At 37.2% G+C, this 20479-nt stretch overlaps 1 protein-coding gene across 1 annotated transcript in view; it reads right to left on the bottom strand.

Annotated features, from left to right (window-relative positions):
- KCNH3 (potassium voltage-gated channel subfamily H member 3) overlaps positions 1–20479 on the bottom strand; it is an 873803-nt gene that overhangs the window by 109597 nt on the left and 743727 nt on the right. Inside the window, exon 12 of the mRNA XM_044083680.1 lies at positions 3779–4149. Coding sequence (XP_043939615.1) covers positions 3779–4149 — 371 coding nt within the window. The remainder of the gene's footprint in view (positions 1–3778; positions 4150–20479) is intronic.

Here is a 20479-nt window from a genome sequence, read left to right as displayed (position 1 = left end):
TAAATCTACTGGGTAATCTCCATTCATAAATATTCTCTTATAGTCCATGACTGTTTCTTTAAATTCATCCTCTTTTGAAGTCAACTTAACTACATTCTTTTATAGCCAAACAGGATAAGCTCTTCCAATGGCCATATTTTTTTCCACAATTTCTATTGCTTAACATTTCTTTATTTACATTGTTATATAATTCTATATCTAAAAAAATGCAGCCTGGCTCCATGGTGCAGAAGGATGGAACACTTCATGTATACATGTGACTAGGGTTCTTTTAATGGCTCTGACATTGCAGTAGCCAGGCAGTGAGGAATAGAGATGAAGGGGTGGGGCACTCTCACCTCTCTCTGGGAATTGAAGGCAGTGGATGCTTAGGAAACACATAATGAAGTGCAGTTTCTTCGGTCAAGACTCGGTAAATTATTTCCAGATGACTAGCACAGACAGCCCATTGTACACTTCCCTCTTCAGCTCAGCAAATCAGGCAACCATGGGGAATGGAGTAAGACTAAATAGAAAACTGTCAGACCACCCTCAATGGCTGGATAAGGATGTCACTCCCAATTAACTGCCACCCTGGTGATGGGGAGCAATGGGAAAACTGTCTGGGAAGAAATGGTGACTGACGGAAGCAGGGGCAAAGAGTGTGCAAAAATCATCTAAACATTTTATAATGTCTCGCTCTCAAACTGCATTTTAAATCTTAAAAATAATGAGGAACTTCTGATGTGTTGAAACAATTCCAACAACATTTTCTGTTCTCCCTCCATATAAAATATGCCAATAAAATGAGAGTTCTTCCTTATGTACTTAGAAAAAAAATGAATGTTTAACCATTCTCTCTTCTCACTCTGCCATTACTAAATTTGCATAACTGGGGGCCATTGCACCCTCTACAGCAAATCCTGCCTGTTGTCATATTAAAAAAAATAATTTTCTACAACCGTTTCTGACAACTATATAATCATTCATCCTTGTTTTTTGCTAGCCTTGTTTTTTCAGTTAACTATTTTCTTAAGGCAGTTGAACCTTCTTCATGGGGAATTGATGGAATACAGGGACTTAGCATGCACTTTAGCAAACATATCCTGTATAGACATTTCTACGTCCCTCACTTTATAAAGCAAAACAAAAAAATCCTTAATAAACAAATCAACCTGCATTACAACTAAATTCAAGTAATATTCCACCAACACTGCAGAGGGTTCCATCCACAACACTACAACACTACTGCAAGGACAGCTGGCCTGAATGGTGGAATAACTAAATCCAACAATACTTTATTAGCAATTCTATTTTTTTTCACATTCAAAAAGTCAAATAAATCATCAGTAATCATTCTTGATCTGTACAAATTCAAAATCATAAGATCTATTATTTTAAATGTTAAAGTATCTTAAAATTCACTTTAAAATATGCTTTCTCATTTAAAAACTTCTGATCCTTTATATAATTCTCTCTCATTATTTTTAGTAATGTCTCACCCTTGCCAATTTTCATATAATGAAAATTGTTGTCATTTACTATCCTGTTCCATAATTTTCTTTCTGTCACAACTAAATTAAACTAAAACAGTGTCCAGTACCAGGTTGACCCACTAACATCATTGTTTCACTTTGACATGTTGACTTAAGTACAGATACAGTGTACTTGATTTGCTTAACTCTCTTGTATTGGTGCCTAATGCTCTGTTTTCTGCTGCCACACATTAAATTCAAATTTCTGCCAAATAATTTCAGACATATAATCATATTATCAATATCCACTCTTTAGCTGGGTACAAATGTTAAGCCTTTACTCAACAAGGCATATTCATTAGTGGAAAACTGTCTGTTAACTTTACTATACTGAACAACTTGTATCATTTACCTCTCACGACTCCTTAAAAAAGTACCTTCCACCCTGGCACTAATTTTTGAAAATGCTTTCTTTCTGTTATTCTGCAGTTCCATAATTTATTATTGTTTCTTGCCATTACAAAGTATGGTGCATGTATAGTATTTTGTACTGGAAAGACTGGGAGGAAATTAATTTTAAGGTTTAGAGAACATCTGTGTGTTGGTAAGACTAAGAATAGTTACAATGCATTATTTATGCACACTGAAAGATGTAAAAAGTGCAAAAATATACTGATAATGATGAAAGAAGGGGAGACTAGGAGACTAAACTGTAAAGGCTGGCAGTGAGATGGCAGATAAGATTGGTGCATGCCTTCCACCAGACTTAAATTAACCAGTGAGTATCAAGTCTGAATTAAAGATTAACAGTTTAAGTACTAATTGTACTTTTTCAAATTTAAAAAAAAAATATATAAAGTTTTTTTTAAGTTTTAGTATGTTAATGGTTAGATATAGAATGTTCATTATATTAATTTATTTTGTAAAGTTCTTTAAGAAGGTGCCATTAAGGGATAAAACACACGTAAGTATGTTTTTGTTTTCAAAACCAGTGGTTGGTTTGTGATTATATGATCTGTGTTCAGTCCTAATTAGAGTATGTGAATGGAGTTATAATTTAGTCTGATGGTTTGTTTTAATAAACTGGCCTTCCTATTTTAAATTAATAAACTCAACGTTTATCTTATAGTTGTGTGTGTGTATATATATATTTTATATATATATATATATATATATATATTTTATATATATATATATATATATATATATATATACACATACACACACACACACACACACACACACATACAGATATGTGTGTGTGTGTGTGTGTGTGTGTGTGTGTGTGTGTGTGTGTGTGTGTGTGTGTGCACATGTGCACATGTGCATGCAGTTGTGAAAGTACAGTTATGTAATGAAACTTACAATAACAGTAGATGTTTAAATAGATCACTATTGTATTAGTCTATGCTGTATAGGATATAACTTGCCAAGGACTGGACATTTAGCTAGCATCCAAAACTTTGGGGCACCTTCCATGCATTTAAATGACCATTACAGACTGAGGGCACACCAGTATAAAAGCAGATATATGGGCACCAAAAATCAGATCTTTCCTGCAATTGAACCTACAACACTTCTTACTTTCATTTTCAGCGGTTAGCTACTTTTTCATCACGTGGGCAGGTAAGTATCTTGTTGGGGACTTATTTCCATTTTTTGTTCTTGACTGAATTTGTGCCTAAGAGAAAGGGGAAGTGTTTGAATGGTTGCCAAATTTCATGTAAAGATCACTACACATGCAGTTTATTTTGCTTAGGGGAGGAACATCATATTCAGTCATGTTCCATCTGTATGTCCTTCACCCATAAAACTCTTAGAAGCAGACAAAGTTCTTTGCTATTACATTTAGAAAACCAAAAGTTGAAGGCTTTGATCCACAGACTCATGGAACAGATTTCTGATTCCTCTGATGTTTCCCTTGTGGTCTGTAAGAAGAGAAAAGTATCTAAAGTAGACTTTGCTTTCCATTCTGACTTCTTTCTTAAATGGTTTAAAACACTGATCATAGTGAACTGTTTTCAGTTTCATCGCAGGAGCAACAATAGACAATATAAAAGCAAGCTGACAAAACGTAAACAATGTATACAACTCTATATACCATAATCAAGCAAATGGTTTGAAAATGCTTTGTTGCTAATGCAGTAAGCCAAAGCTGTTTCCTTTCACCCAAGTTGTGTTGGTCAGCATCTGGGTCATAGCCAGGGGTTTATCCATCTATGCTGTAAGACCAGGACAAAAAAGAAGACTATATTTTATGCAAAATATGAATGTGATGCAATTGCCTAATGAGAAATCATTAAAAAGATGGCAGAGAAACTTACCTAGGGCTTAGATCTGGGGGAACATTCCAGCTAATATCATGTATCTGCAGTTCATTTACTTTCCCCCTCCTGCTTGCCAGACTACATCTGTCATCCGGTTTGTTACATGTTGCTGAATTCCGCTCTCGGGATAAGGACACCCTATGATTCGGTCTGCCTGGTGACAAGTGTTTAGTACTACGTGGTGTGAATGAAGGAGGGGCTTGCCTTGGTGATGGGAAGAGTCCCGGTGATTTGTCAGCAGTACCTCCATCTCCTTGTGTGCCACTTACTTTTGGACATTGTAGTGTATCTTCATTTTTGCCAGGCTCTTCATTTTCAATAATGGATGGTAACTTGTTCTGCACACACTTAAGTTGATCACCATCTATCTATAAGGTCATAAAAATGTTGAATCAGTCGTTCTGCAATTTTCCTCCAAGGAATGAAATGGATAGTTAGACTTTTTTAAATAAAAATTCTCTAACGTATCTCAGAAGGTTAATGAGTGAAGGACATATAGTATAACAGTTCTTCAAGGTTGAGACTTGGTTCTTTGAACAAAACAACTAGCTGCACAATCAAATGGGTTCTGCAGACAGGCAGCTTTCTTCCCCTGGATTTGTTCTAATAATCAGACAGCAATAATTTATTAAGTATTTTTTTTTTAATTATCAGTAACTAAAACTGTCCAGAAGCACAAAACATCTACTGTCTCTATTCCAAATTAATACATCTGCTTCAACACTAAGTCACATTTGGGCAAATGGCAAGTTACCTTATAATTCACTGATCTTTGAGCTTGTGTCTTTATTTTAGTATAGAATGCTTTGTGTGTCTGAACAACTTTTATGGCTAGTTTTCAAAAATACCATATTCTGAAAACTGACATTTTAATAACTTCTTGTCTTTTGATTATAGGTTAAAGTCCTATATAATCTACATGGGTACAGAAATTTCAGGCTTAAAATTCTTGACATAGGAAGATGTGCGTTATTGGCTATGGTTGATAAAGGCAGTCTATACGTTCATAGGCTCATAGGTAGGTACTAGGCTATTGGCCCTAGGGCCTATACAAGCCTAGCCAAAAAGGTACCCTGGCTTTTACCACCCAAGAAAATAATTTTCCTGTGCCCCTGTCAAGCAGAACCACAGAAGTGATCCACAGGGTGAATTTCATAGGTTCATAGATAGGTACTAGGCTATTGGCCCTAGGGCTTATACAAGCCTAGCCAAAAAGGTACCCTGGTTTTCACCACCCAAGAAAATTATTTTCCTGTGCCCCTATCAAGCAGAACCACAGAACTGATCCCTGGGGTGAATTTCCTATTACCCATCCAATCATCAAGATTTGTCTTGAAGAGTGCTAATGAGGAGCTCTGTTTGACATAGATAGGTAGTCTGTTCCAGAGTATAGGAAGACTCTGGGACAGGAATCTATCCCTCCAGCATGGTCTGTTTATTGTGGTGACAAGGTTTAGGTCCCTAGAGCATGTAGCTTGGAGGGATTGGGATTTCTTTAAGTGGAGCATGTCCAACAGTTCTGGGTTTGACATAGCTTTGTATGTTAGGCAGAGATCACCTCTCAGTAGGCGATATGCGATGGAGTAAAGCTGGAGTTTTTTGAGACGGTCTGCATAATGCATCTGTTTGATGCCAGTAATCATCTTTGTGAGGTATTTTTGCGGCCTTTCCAGTTGTTGTAGATGTCTTGTGAGGTACATACCAAAAGAGGCATTGTAATCTATAATGGATCTAATGAGTGATGAGTAGAGGGGAACAATGACCTCTTTTTTTCTGGATGAGAAACCTTTTGTGATGAGGTGTGTCACGTAGAAGGATTTCCTGACCAATGTGGCGATATGATTATCAAAGGAGAGACTACTGTCCACCTGTGTCCCAAGGTCTCTTATCACATTTTCGGTGTTAAGTAGACTACCGTCTATGTGGTAGTTCATGGGTACAGAGTTTTTACCAAAGGGAATGACAATGCACTTTTTGGCATTTAGCTTGAGACCATGGCTTTGACACCAGGCATCTGACTCAGTGACGCCCTTTTGTAGGATGTCTACATCGTTAGGAGTTTCGATTATGGCTCCTAGTTTGCAGTCATCTGCAAATTTAGTTAGCCAAAGATCTTCTGTGTTAGCCTGTACTTCAGAGAAGTAGATACTAAACAGGAGAGGACCCAGGACTGAACCCTGTGGTACTCCACTTGTCACTGCTCTGAAGTCTGATTTGGAGTCTGCTACTTTCACAGTGTGGGTTCTGTCAGTAAGCCAGTTGGCAACCCATCTGGTGACATAAGGATTTATACCTAGTTTAGTGAGTTTATCTATAATTCCAAAATGGGGGATGGTGTTGAATGCCTTGGACAGATCTAGATAGGCTATGCGAACTACCTTACCCTCATCTATGGCTTTGGTGACTACTTCAAAGATGTCACTCAGGTTTAGGAGACGTGATCTGCGTTCTACAAACCTGAACTGTGTGGGGTCCAGAATTTGGAGATCTTCAATGTCTTTGTTTATGAGTTCCATGATGATACGTTCCATGGCCTTGCAGACCAGGCTCATCAGGCTAATGGGGCAGTAGTTCCTGGGGTCTGTTGTGGCCCCCCCCTTTGTGGAGTGGAATAACCATTGTGGTGCACCATTCAATGGGCACAAAGCCTGAGGTGAGGCTATGAACATGGTACTTTGGTGGGTTGCCAGTTCATTCTGTAGTTCATGTAGAAGGCAGCCTGGGATGTTGTCAGTTCGCATGGATGCTGTGTTCTTGGCTTTGGAGAGTGAGGTTTTTACCTGTGCAGCCGTGATTACAGGAACTTTGCATTCTTCCCGTATAAAGATGGGCCCTTTAGGGGGTGAGAGGGGGTAAAGTTAGCACTGAACCTATCTGCCAGGATGTTGGCAATATCAGTTGGTTCTGTATATTTAGTGTCATTGTGCTGTAACTCAGAGCAGATCTGAGTATTGCCATTGAGATTCTTGACATAGCTATAGAATGCTTTGTGGTTGTCTTTAGAATCAGTGGCGATTTTGTTTTCATAACTAACTTTGCAGGATTCTATGAGGGATCTCAACTTCTTACTGAGGCTGACCAGGGAGTTCCTCCAATCGTGGGATTTTACTCTTTTTTGCAACAGTTTCTTTCTTCTGTTGTAGAGTTTGTTTATGGCAGAAGACCACCAGATTGGCTTCCTTTTTTTGGAGGATAGCATCTTGGTTCTGCTAGGGATAGCACGATCCATGCACTCGTGTAAGTGCTTATAAAGTGCATTTGTGTAGGATTCAGCAGTCATACCTCTATTGTCCATCTGCATGGGTGTCGTGAAGTTTGCCACTTCTGTCTTAAGAAGCTTGAAATTTGCTTTGGAGAAATTTCTTATGGTTGTTTTCCTAATGGGGGTGAGAGCGGGATGTGGATGTCTAGGGTGATTAGCTTGTTGTCGGATCTGACCAACGAGGAGCTGACCTCTGGTGTGGAACACCGGTCACCCATATTGGTGAAGACCAGGTCTAGGATATTGCTGCCCCTGGTGGGGGTGTGGATAAGTTGATCCAAGGTGTTGGAATTGATGATTTCCAGAAAACGTTGAGCAAAAGAGTTGGTACATGAGTAGTTTTCCCAGTTAATGGTAGGATAGTTGAAATCACCCATTATTAGAGTGTTGGGTTGTACCTTAATATTTTCCAGTGCATCAAGAAAAGAGGAGTGGGAATCCTGGGATCATGATTGGGGGGGGGGGTCTGTAGCAAGCTACAATCTGGATTGTGGTTTTGCCCAGAGTTAGTTGAACTTGGATAAATTCGGATGCATTATGCTGAGCAACTAGCTTGGAGGTGTGGATATCCTTAATGAATATGGGCACACCTCCGCCTTTAGTGTTTCTGTCCGGGTTTGGTGGCTGAAATATGTGGTATGAACTATAGTCTGGTAATGCAGAGGTTCTCTCTGGAGCTTTGAACCAGGTCTATGTCACTGCACAGATGTCAATGCTCTCTATTTTAAGGAGTGCCTCGAGTGAGTGCATTTTGAGGTTTAGACTTCCAGCATTGAGTAGCATTACCCTCAGATTTTTCTTGCTTGTACCTGTTTGTTTGTGTCTTTAGGCTTTTTCCGGTTAGGGGTCGCCACAGCAGAACTCCGGTCTGGTGGCCGAAATATGTGGTATGAATTATAGCCTGGTAATGCAGGGGTCCTCTCTGGAGCTTTGAACCAGGTCTCTGTCACTGCACAGATGTCAATGCTCTCTATTTTAAGGAGTGCCTCGAGTGAGTGCATTTTGAGGTTTAGACTTCTAGCATTGAGTAGCATTACCCTCAGATTTTGCTTGCTTGTACCTGTTTGTTTGTGTCTTTCGACTTTTACCGGTTAGGAGTCGCCACAGTGGAACTCCGGTCCGCTAATGATTGGCAGTAGATTTTTTACATACTGGCTTGCCGGGCCTAACGCACAACCTTCAACGAAGGAACGCCCATTCACGCATGTCGGTACACAGAAGACGCTCTAACTGAGAATCGAATGGGCAACGTCTAACTGTGAGGCGACAACGCTACCGCAGCACCACCACTGCAGTGATCCCGGTGGTGAATTTGTCATTTAAGCCTTTCCTAAAAAAGGCACTATAGGGGTGGCAAGAGTCTTTGCCAGTATCCGGAATCCCAAGGGCGACAGGTGCAGGCCATCTCTGGCAAAGCAGCATGGTGTGTCGATGATGTCATCCCAGGCGAACAGATACTGTATTCCCTTAGCATGACACTAGAAGCTTAGCCAATTGTTAAAGTCAATCATTTTGTCCTTGTACTGTGGTATTATTCTGGGTGATGGCAGGATGCTACTCTGGGCTAGGGTCATACCTGCCTAGGCTACAAGATCGGAGAGCTCCTCCATGTCTTTTTTTATGTGGTCCAGGGAGGTATGTCTCAGGTCATTCACACCAACATGGACAATGACAGAGTCATATTTGTACTTATTGTGGAGTGACCTGAGTGCGTGTGTTATGTGGCAGATCCTGGCACCTAACAGGCAGCTGACAGTAACTTTTTCCTTGTTTAGCCTGGTGAGTGGAACATCAGTGTGCCTGACTATAAAGTCACCTATGACTAGAGTGTTGGATATGTTATGCCTTATGGGCATGGAACATCATTTACGGACTATAACATATTTTCTTCCCTTAAGTCCACATGTGAAGTGTCAGGAATTTAATTTTTGCTTCTGATACAGTCCTTTATTTTCAGTAAACAATACTCCCCCCAGAAAGAAAGGACAAAGTGGGCTTCATAAGCAGCTTTGTATTCCAGTTTTACTATGGAGTACTTTGAAACTGTAAACATCTATGGCTCTAATTTTTTAAATATCATAATGCAGCCTATTCTAGATTCATGGTTTTGTCTTTGTTGCTAATGGTGACAGTTTGGATTTTTCATTCATTTTTCCAACATCAAGGTAAAACAAAACTGAAACTTCAATTTATGGCAGTCATAAGCAGATCCAAAAATACATATTGTGTGTGACATTGGGAACAATATCAGGTCCAAATTAAACACGTTATAAAAAGCCTACAACCTGTGAACAATTTTATTTATGGAAATAGTGCATATGCCTCTTACCAAATTAATTCAGTACTCTTATTTGGTCAGTTAAATAATACACCGTGATATTACTGAATTTACACATAAGGGTTCATTTTCTGGAAAAGACATATTAGACCACATTGAACAACATATATAATTCCAAGATGTATAAATACATATCTGCATTCACTTCCTTGTGGAATCCTAAGCTCCTTTCCAGCTACGAAATCAGTTAATGCAGTACAGAAATATGTCAGTGAAATGATGTCCAAAATACACAAGAGCAGATACGGCATAGTGTTATTTGTTATGAAGTTTAGTTTCTTTTCCCAGCATGTCATGGTTCTAGAGAACTGTCTACAAATATTTTAGTTTCTTATGAATGGGGAAATTACAGATGACTGCTAGACAAAAAATTATCTTGTGTATAACCTGTTTATTTGTTTGAAGACAGAGGGCAATTATGGTACAACAGCATAGAAAATGCAATGCATGTGATTATTTATTTATTTATTTGCAGTTTGTTACCCAGGAAATCCATTGGGCCGAAAATGAGCTTGTTTTTAATGGAGGCCCGGGGAGAAAAGCTCCATATACAAATATTACAAAGCTAATATAAACAAAGTTAACAAGTACAATACAATTTTCAAAGCTAATTATGTAACATAAGGGACAGATGGTGCTTAATGGAAAAAAACTTTAATATAAAATTTAATTTTCATGTAACTCTGGCTGCTGCATATGCAGCAAAAATACATTTGTATGAAGCACTCAGCATGATAGTAAATGTTCTACACAAACTCGTACAGAAGAATTAAAAATGCCTTTTCCTTTCTATCCATTTGTCCTCTCTAGTTTGTATTTAGGAATACCTGTGTCCCCTGGCATGTGGCACCACCCTTCACATGGTGACACTGCATTTACTTTGGTGGTGAATACTAATATCTATAAAAAAAAAAAAGTATTCTCCAAACCACCTTCAGTTCGTTGAAAGATAATTTAAGTGATTAAAAGCCTCATCATGTGTTATTATATACAGGACAACAAGGAAGATAGTGGATGGAAGTTATAAGAGGGCCTGGTAACTGCTACAAGAACATTCTCCTGTTAGGACAACTACCTCATGCAGATGTGTCACTTCACTTAGAGGAAAAGTCAGTTCAAAGTATAACAAATGGGTCAAGTCCCTAAAGCAATAAATGGGTCAATTCCCTAAAGCTTATCTGCCTTGACAAAGAGCAGGGTGGTAGACAACTACTGCAGAATGGGTTACAGTTGTGTTCATCCAGTTCTAAATTTGTTCTGAGTCTGTGCCCAGCTAGTAATGTTCAGTGAATGTGTGGCCATACGACTAAGTGACAGTTTGCATAAAGTTTGGGAAGAAATATTTTTAAAGAGGGCTGCAGACGAAGGAGCTGCTCTCATCTTGGACGACCCAAGTAAATATCTTTCCATATTTATCTAACATAAGTGTAATGTGCTAACCATGAATAAAGCCTGTTTTGTGTTTGGAAGTCCTTGCTTTCTTAACATCAACAATGTCATCAACTAAACAATCTACCTAATGTTTCTCTCTCTCTCTCTCTCTATATATATATATATATATATATATACCGACACACACACACACATATATAGAGATATATGGATAAATAGACATAGTATTGAAATTGCAAGTAAGTGTACGTAATGGGCATGGAACAATATCACTTCAGAACACATCTCGTCAAATGATCTTGACTAAGTGTGCCAATGCCAGCTTAATTCAAAGGATTGTAATCCAATTCCAGATCTTCAGGAAGACCCTCAGCCATACTCCACAGTCAGAGTAAAAATCAGCAAAAAAGCAAGACAAATATGACTCTAAAGGTAAATGGTCCACTCAACAGTTCAAAAGTAACAAAAAATGCAAAGAGTTAGACCAATGCATGTTCCAGGTCTAAAAACTATTTAATAAAATAGAATATAAAAATAATAAAAGTTGGTGAGCACTTTCATAACATAAACAGCTGCTTCATCAGACCAATTTAATGTTAGACTTTAGTGAAACATTTAAATAAGACAGTGTCACCAATCACATGAGGCATAACAAAGCACAAAAACAATCATATTACACATTTGCTATCCGTCTGATGGCCATTCAAATTTCATTAGAGGTAACAATAAGACCAATCAGAGAAAACATGAAATAAATCATTACCACTAATGATAGGTGGCTTAATGTAACATTGTAACCAATCACACTACACATTTGTTAACCATTCAGTGGCTTAGAACACAGTAATACAGTCACTCAGATTCCACTTGGCATAGTAGTATAACCGATTATATAAGTTCCTTACAATGAATGTTTTACCAATCATAAATACAAGGGGAAAAACAATATAACCAATCATGTTGCAAAGTTACTAACCAAAATACAGCCATTTAGGCTTTATTTAGTATAGACTTGTAGCCAATCATGTTCCACACTTAAAAACATATAACACAGTGGCCAAACTAATCAGACAAGTCTTTCAGCTTTTCCCGGTTAGGGGTCACCACAGTGGAACTCTGGTCCGCTCATGATTGGCAGTGGATTTTACGGTGCCAAGTTACCAGCCCGACGCCCAACCTTCAACGAAGGCACGCCCATTCACGCTCGCACCTACCTGCATGTCTTTAACGTCACTCAATCGCATGGAGCAAGACAATGCAACTAAAATAATTTAGTTAATAACAATTGCATATCAGCTAGTCTTTGTTTTCTCCTCACAATAAACCCTCCTTTCTAACATATTTCTAAACTATTCAAGAAATATATGTGATCAATACTAAAAATTTTAAACTCAGCTTAGCCTAGAATCAAACCCAGGCCTCTTACATGAAAAGCAAAAATTCTACTACTGAACTACTTCTACATAATTGTATTTTAGTGTTGTAGCCCCCTGAATTTTAAAAATGGTTTCAAAGGGACCTTAGCATTCAAACCCAGACCTCTATCCACTTTAAGTTTAATAATCCATCGTGCCTCAGCATTTTCAGTTCTGTTTCGAATATCACCTTGTCTAATATTCACTTTGATAACCTCTAAAGCATTAAACATACAAAGTAAGTTTCATTATTGTCAAGAATATATTTAGACAATGCATTAGTAGTAGAATTAATCCTTATTTGATACAAGTGTCCTCTGATATGATCTTTCAACGGTCTATCTGTTTTACCAATGTAAAATACCCACATACCTGGCAGGTAGCAATATAAACTACATGACAGGTGCAACAACTCATCGGTACTCTGAAATTATATACTTGACCTTTATCAGGGTGCACAAATGCATTAGCTATAGATATAAACTGACAATAACTACAGGCATTGCAGGGAATAGTATTTAATGGTGTGTTTTAATATTATAAAGAATGCCTGAAAATTAAAATTCTTTCTCAACCAAAATAAATTGCAAGATCATTATAAAAAAAAAGACAACACCTAAGATTTATGTTTAAACAGAAAAATTATCTGGATTTATTCCATTGTCTGGGGACTCCTGAAGATGGGTGTTACTTTATTAACCAAAAATGAATATAAACTAAGAGTGCCTAAATCTTAATGTCAATCTGTGAACTTTGGGCCGGCTAATAAATTCATATTGTGTGATCGACCTTCTGGTGCCTTACTTTTCCATATTTGTGCCATGAATTTTTGAGTTTCATTATAGTTTCTTGGTACCACTGTTTTTACATCACCTCAAACCTGAAGATATTTCTAATATATTTGTACATAAATTTAGTACCACCTTTATACCAAAAACATTTATTGAAGTTCATCAAATTTCTGACTCCTTTCTTCCCCCAAGATAATTATAGAATATATTCTGACTGCACTCTCTAAAGATAAAAATGCCACAACTATGGACCCAATGATATACTTGGCTGCTTAATGAAGAGCACCGAACATACCCTCTCTGACCACCCTCCTAAAACTGTTCAGCTTAACCATAGCCACAGGATATGTTCCTCATGAATCCTAGGAGCTATATACTCATCAGCCTACCAAACCTAATATGCAAAGCTGTGGAATATATTTTATCTGATTTTATAAGCTCCAATATAAAAAAAAATCTTATTGCTCTAGACCCACAGCACTATGGGTTTATCAAGGAAAGATCATGTCTACTTAATTTACTAAGCTACTTTGAGAAAGTCACTGAAGCTGTAGATAGCAGCCATGCAACCCATATATAGCATACCTGACTCTGGTCAGTGTACTTAGCACTACTCATCATGCTGGAATAGTAACTGAGATAAATGGATTAAATGTAGGCCCTTATTTTGTAAGATGGTCAACCAAATGTTTGACAGAAGCCACATAGTTAAAGTAGCAGGTGCCACCTCAGAAAGCAAAAAGGTGACTAGTGGTATTCATCAGTGCTCAGTACTAGGCTCTCTTCTGTTCAGTACCTACTTCTTCTATCACAAACCATTAGCTCAGTCATATGACTTAACTAAATTTTCCAATGACCGCAAGCTGGATATTGTAATTTGCTCAGCATCTGATAACAGTGTTACTACAGAAAGGGCTAAACCATACAAATCAATGGTGTATTAGGAACAAGCTTACATTAACTGCAAAGAAATGTAACATTGTCGGTTTTAGTAAACAAAAATCACTAGCAGCTTACAGTAGAGACTGCTCCCCATTGTAGACTGATACAGCTGCCAGAGATGTTAGCACCTTTGTACATAACTCCCTATCCTTTGACGATCATGTAGCAACAGTAGTCAGGAAATCCTTCCATCTAGCCCAAATATAAGTGAAAGTATCTCATCTAGGTCAAAAAAGTTATAATTTCCTCTATACACTGCCCTTACTGTGCTCAAGTAGGTGGAACACTGTAATGTAATGATTATTCATTAGTTCTGAAGCTGTCCTAAGGAAAAGGGTGAAAGTGCTTAACTTTTGAATTGTTTTGGTACTATTTTGAATGGTTTTCATATTTTAAGTATTTTATTAAAGGTGATATACGAGCTCTGAGGTTGGTGATTGAACTTATTGGCTGTTCTTGTTGGAAAACTCTAAAAACATAAGGTATGTTTGTATGCTTCTGCGGGGGGCAGAAAGTACAACACATGAAAATTGTGCTGTATTTCTTTGATTTTTTTTTCTGGTTGCTTTAATTCCGGATAACTGAGAGTTTAGTATACTGTATGTGTGTGTGTGTGTGTGTGTGTGTGTGTGTGTGTGTGTGTGTGTGTGTGTGTGTGTGTGTGTGTGTGTGTGTGTTACTATTCACAGCTAACTAGCTTCACAGATCAATTAGAGAATCAGGCAAGACGTTACAGCTGCAGAATGAAAGCAAATGCACTGGCATCTGTTTCAGTCTTTGCATTCAAACATTAGAAAAGGCTTTTAAATAGATAAGCCATAAAGAGAACCAAAGGGGGGATTAGAGAAGCAGAGCAAATGCCACTCATGCCAGATATGTAAAATTCAGGAAGCCCGAATTTAAGCAAATGCAGAGACCAAAAACTATGAAAATATGTGATCTGACAGGGTTGTTTAGGTATACAAATTAGAAAAAAATAGAAACCACTCCAAGTGAATGACGCTGAGACATGCTATGCATCTCAGTCTCTATGATTTAGGATAATGTGTTACACTTCCATTCATATGCAGCCTTGTTCCTCCAGCCTTGTCTCTGTTAGATTTACACATTTTCTTCATAAAGATAGATCTGTTTACAGATACATACATTATTAAATAACTACACCAAACCTGTACAAATATTACTTATTATTAACTAAGAGTAAACAGGGTTTATATCTTAAGACCTTCTAATTTGGAAAATAAGAAAATACTCCTGCCTGAACTTCTGCTATGATTTTTAAAGTGACATATTGTGATTTTTAATGCATAGAGATCTTAACGAGTGATTAGTATTCCAGAAAACAAGAAACCATGATGAAAACAAAGGCTGGAATTCATGAAGATACTGCAATGAGTATACCTCCATGTAGATATTGTGGTGCCTTTCTGCTATTCAGAAGTGGCCCTAACATTGTGATGTATGGAGCTGTAGCATGAAGACTTGCAGCACTGCATAGGGCTGTCCCCATGGCCATGCTGAATGTTAATGAGGCATTCTGGGGAAAGGCATATCTTAATTAGCTATGTGCTGTCTCCCTGGAACTTCCTCCAGGAGGGCATCTACATGCTGATCAATTCCAGACACCTCTCAACCTTGTAGATCAGCATGTCCTCCCCCACCACATTGCAGTACTTAATATGGCCAAAAGGCTGTGTTCAATTACCTACCAAGACTGTGGTACCAAGATAAGGGGCGGGGGGATTCCAAGATGGTGGATGTCCAGTGAGCACCCTTTCCATGTGGCTCCTGACAACGGTCTTTAAAATCTTACTTAATGCCAACTTCTAGTTGCTAAATTATTGTAGCACTGTAAAAAACTGCAGAATTTATCTGAAATTGGTCCAAAAAGGGGAGTTTCTAGTTATCTATCTACTAAGTATTCCTAAAGAAATTACTAAGCAACTCGGGAGCTCTCCAACATATGTGTTCGGGCCTAATATAACACATGGGAAAAGTGGAAAATCTTCATCTTCAACTCAACGAAATGTCTAAAGAATCTGAAGGAATGGATGTACAGACCACAAAAACTATATTATCAGCTATTACCTCACTGGAGAAAGAAACCACGGCCAAAAGACAAAAAACAACCAAGCAGCAGCAAGAAACCACTAAATCTAATATGAAATCAAAGTTGTATCTCAACTTACACATGAACAAACTAAAACTGGCTCTCTTGCCACTCCAAACAGAAAAGCAGAACTTCTCAGAACAATTATCCAGCTTTGGGAATATGTTAACAAAATTGTTTTATGTCTTGATCAAACTGAAGCCAAAACGCAAACCAGTGAAATACAGATCGAAAAACTGCAAAGTGACCTAAATGCTAAAAATACAACAATCTCATAAACCTAACAGAAACCTTTAGATCTTGAAGCTAGAAGGAGATGTAATAACATCCTACTAAGAGGTCTACCAGAAAAGTATGATCATACTCAATTAATTCCTGTGATTAAACAAATCTTTGAAACTTTACTACAAAATGATGAGTTTGTAGATAAAATAATAATCAAAAGAGCTCATTGATCAGTTCACAAGAAAAACTCTGAAGAACCTAGAGAAGTTTACATTAAGCTAATGAATTAACAGGACATGCACAAAATATTACTAGCTGCCAAATCATAGAGACATGTAGTCTGGAATGGCCACAAAATCATGTTACTACAAGATCGTCCTCTTCAAATAAAGTAAAAAAGATAATGTCTGTCCCCATATTGTGCTGATTTAATCTAATACAGAATCAGATTTCAAATGAAGTTCCCAAATACTTTAATTTTTCATCACAATGATTGCAAATATTTAGTCGACTCACCTAAGGAGACGAAGGCTGCATTTTTGCAGGCTTTTGGCAAATCTCCAACTCCTGATTTTGTGCTGTCATTTTGATATTGTCCTTTATTTTTGTTTGGGAATCACCTTTTATTTCCCATTAAATAGAAACTGATGTCTCTTTGACGTTTTAATTAAACCAGAAATGTCACTTCGGCTCTAAAAAGATGTGCTAGGAATGAACTGTGTGGTGTTAGTTGCATTCTAGGCAAAATTTGAGGGTGACTACTTCCTTTGCTCTATGAGCAATGGTACCATTTTGTTTCCTTCTAATAGAAAAGGCTGATAGGTTTGTGGAGGTATTTCAACTGGACCGAAGAAGAAGACTGAAGAAGAACAAGTGAAAGATCTTCATTTGTACTGTTTATCCCTCCTTCAGTGATTATAGAAAGAATGCATTCAATCTGCATTTTAAACTTAGCAGTTTTCTAAAATCCCATCGTGAGTATTATATCAGCAAACTTGCGTATTGCTAACAGGCGGCTTCTTGGGAACACTTCATATTATATATAATTTATGGATGACAATTATACGGGTTGGGAGGGTGGCCTAATGGTTAAGGTGTTTGCCTTACAAACACAAGGTACAGGGTTTGAATCTCACAAGGGATAATTGGCTAGGCTTAAAATGGCTCGCAAGTGCAGTTAGCCTAGTACTAACCTATGAACCTATACTGATTTGACTTAAATAGCCTATGATTATTTTTGGTGGATATTGAATTTCTTATTGAAAAAACATAACCTGTGGTAGTTTAAGCACTGAAATTCAAATATGCGGATCTGTTATATAAATCTAACGTTGCCCCTTATATGATAAATCACCCCATATATGGGCCAAACTGTCCTTATCTGGTACTAGATTGTGTTTTTATGCATCTGCCAGAGATCTGCCAGTATGCACAAAGGACTGAACCTTTAGCTGCTAGTATGTACACCAATTGTCATCATTTGATGTACTAGAAGCTACCTACTGTCAGAGTTCAAAGTACACACACACTTCGGCACACACTTTGATAACCATCAGTGTACGCACAAAGTGCTGTATCTGTCAACAGTCAATGAGCACACCAGGCTCAATCCACAAATTCTAAGCATGCAAACCAGGCCATATCCATGAAGGATCAATATGATCTGAGGAGTGTCAGTAAATATTACAGATTATGTGTTCACACCAATTTATATACTTAAAATGTCAGTCAACCTGTGAAGTATCAGCCTCCTATGACAACACTGCAAACCAAAATGTCAGTGATATACACTGTATGCTGTGAGTATGCAATTATATCACACTGTATCAGTTCTGGTTCTGTCCAAAAAGAAAAACAAAAAGAAAAAAAGATTGGCCTTATCAAAACCTGTCTGGTCAAGACCAGGCAATTGAGCAGAAACTGATGCTGATTAGAAGTTGTCTGGAGATTCGATGATCTTGAAATTAGTTATATTTGGGTGGGTGAAGAGATTGTATCCAGAATATGGGGTTGGATAAGAAGCAAAACCATGATGAGAGATGTGTCCTATCAGGTCCATCTTCCTCCACATCTAGGACTTGAGGCTTGTAGGACTCTGCTTGGTATCCAAAATATATATTTTTTTTATCTCATCCAACTGATGACACTGAAACATTTTAAGGCTTGCTCTGTTGGTCTGAAGAATAACTATTGATTTTATATGATTGTAACAAGTGGAGGGGAGACCCATGGCTATGTTACCCTAGGCAATGTGCATGAATATGCTTATTTATTATATAGTTTGAGATATCACTTTCATTCATAGGAACTAACCATACATGGTACCAAGGAGTCAAAACCAGCCAGCAGAGTCCATAAAGTGATTTTAATAAAGAATAAAACACATTTATTAAAATTGGTTTATGGACTCTGCTGGCTGGTTTTGACTCCTTGGTACCTTGGATCTGTTTCTTGGTGTTTGTTGGGTGTCGATTTGTTTCCTTTTTACATGTAACTAACCGTACATGTGATGGATTTTGGCACCGTAGGGATATGCTGGTAAAATAAGTCATCTATTAGACAAACAACTTTACAACTTATGTGATTTATTCTGTTATGTTTTAAAGTAATATAGTTAATGTAGTTAATTTTGATATATGGAGGATGTTATAGTCTGACTCTACCAGGGAAGATAACTGGAATTAATCTCCTTTAGGGTACGCTGGAAATGGACATTAGAATAGTCTAATACAGATTGTATGATGATTTCATTGCTCATATAGGCTGTGATCTAATGCAACTGTGACTGGTAATACCTACACTACACTAGCCCCCTTCCCTAGATCAACAGCATTTCAGTATGTAGAACTTAGATCTAGTTTCTGTTTTTTGTTGAAGCATTGAGTAATCCACAGATTTCTAAGACATGAGTAACTGAATATGATATAGTTCTGCGAGGATATTTGTAAGACTGGCCGCCCTGCATTCTCTTGATCAGTTCTACACTCCTTGCTCTTATATTTGCAACACCAAACTGATGGAGCAGTACATGCTGGAACCTCTACAAATCTCATCATTACTGTAAAAGCAATGATAAACTGAAGCTGGAGTTCCAGTTATCCATGTACTTTGGTATGAATTATGTCGAAATAGACTAATAGAACTACTTTGTTTTGTGAAGAATGATACCAATATTTATTGTGATAAGTACCATTTCCTTCAACATGTTCTCTCACTAGATGCTCTATCAGATCTTTAATCCTGTAAATCTGTGATTGTGTCAGATAATTAAAAACTTAAGGTCTTGTGAAGCTTTGTAAACCTGGGAAACAGTCTCCATTTCTTTACATAGAATTCTTGATGATCTGGTTTACTAGGAGCTGTTGTTAATCTAGATTTAAATGATTGGGTAATCTTTTTACTTATTGATTATTTTAAAGTCATATCTTTAATGTTTCAAACCTTACTAGTAGCTGTTGTTAATCTAGATTTAAATGATTGGGTAATCTTTTTACTTATTGATTATTTTAAAGTCATATCTTTAATGTTTCAAACCTTAATGTAGATTTCTTGTAAGTGTCTAAAAGTTGTTAAATTGTTTCCTGACATATTATCTTAGCATATTGCTTCAATGTGATAGATTGCTGCAAGTTATCATTAGCTTTCTAGTCAAACTTAGGGATGCATAAGTAACATTAATGCAAACAGACATCCTAAGACAAAAATTCTTAAGTTGCACTAATTTAATGTTTTGCATACTGACAGTTTTATTTCTTAAAATAGATGATTAAACATCTATATGACTTTAATGGTCAAGGTGAAGCTGAACAGTACAGTTTTAACTAATGACAAGTATATAGAGTTACTACAGTGTTTTCTAATTGGATAACCTAAGGTTCCAGGATAAAGTATCCTGTTTAAAACTTAATGGTACATTTATAATTGCTTTTGGAGAAAAGTCAGCTTACTATACATGAAAATAGAGTTCTCCGACTATTGCTCACATAAACCCTTTACTATATAACCATTATATTATTAGAACTAGACTAGAACAATTCATTCTAGATAACATCCCATAATACAGGAAATTATCCCAGATAGTTTTATTTGATCTTCCTTGATACATTTGCAGTCAAAAGCCAACATTTTAAAAAGCCCCTATTTCTAGCATCCATACTTGTTTAATTTTAATCCATAGTAACTTATTCAAACTTTACTTACCGTACTAAAATTTAAATTCCTCC

This window comes from Protopterus annectens, chromosome 9.part0, assembly GCF_019279795.1.
Source record: "Protopterus annectens isolate FY-2018-M chromosome 9.part0, PAN1.0, whole genome shotgun sequence".
NCBI classification, from domain to species: domain Eukaryota; kingdom Metazoa; phylum Chordata; order Ceratodontiformes; family Protopteridae; genus Protopterus; species Protopterus annectens.
Note: the sequence above shows the minus strand (reverse complement) of the source record. Positions and strands in the feature narration are given on the sequence as shown.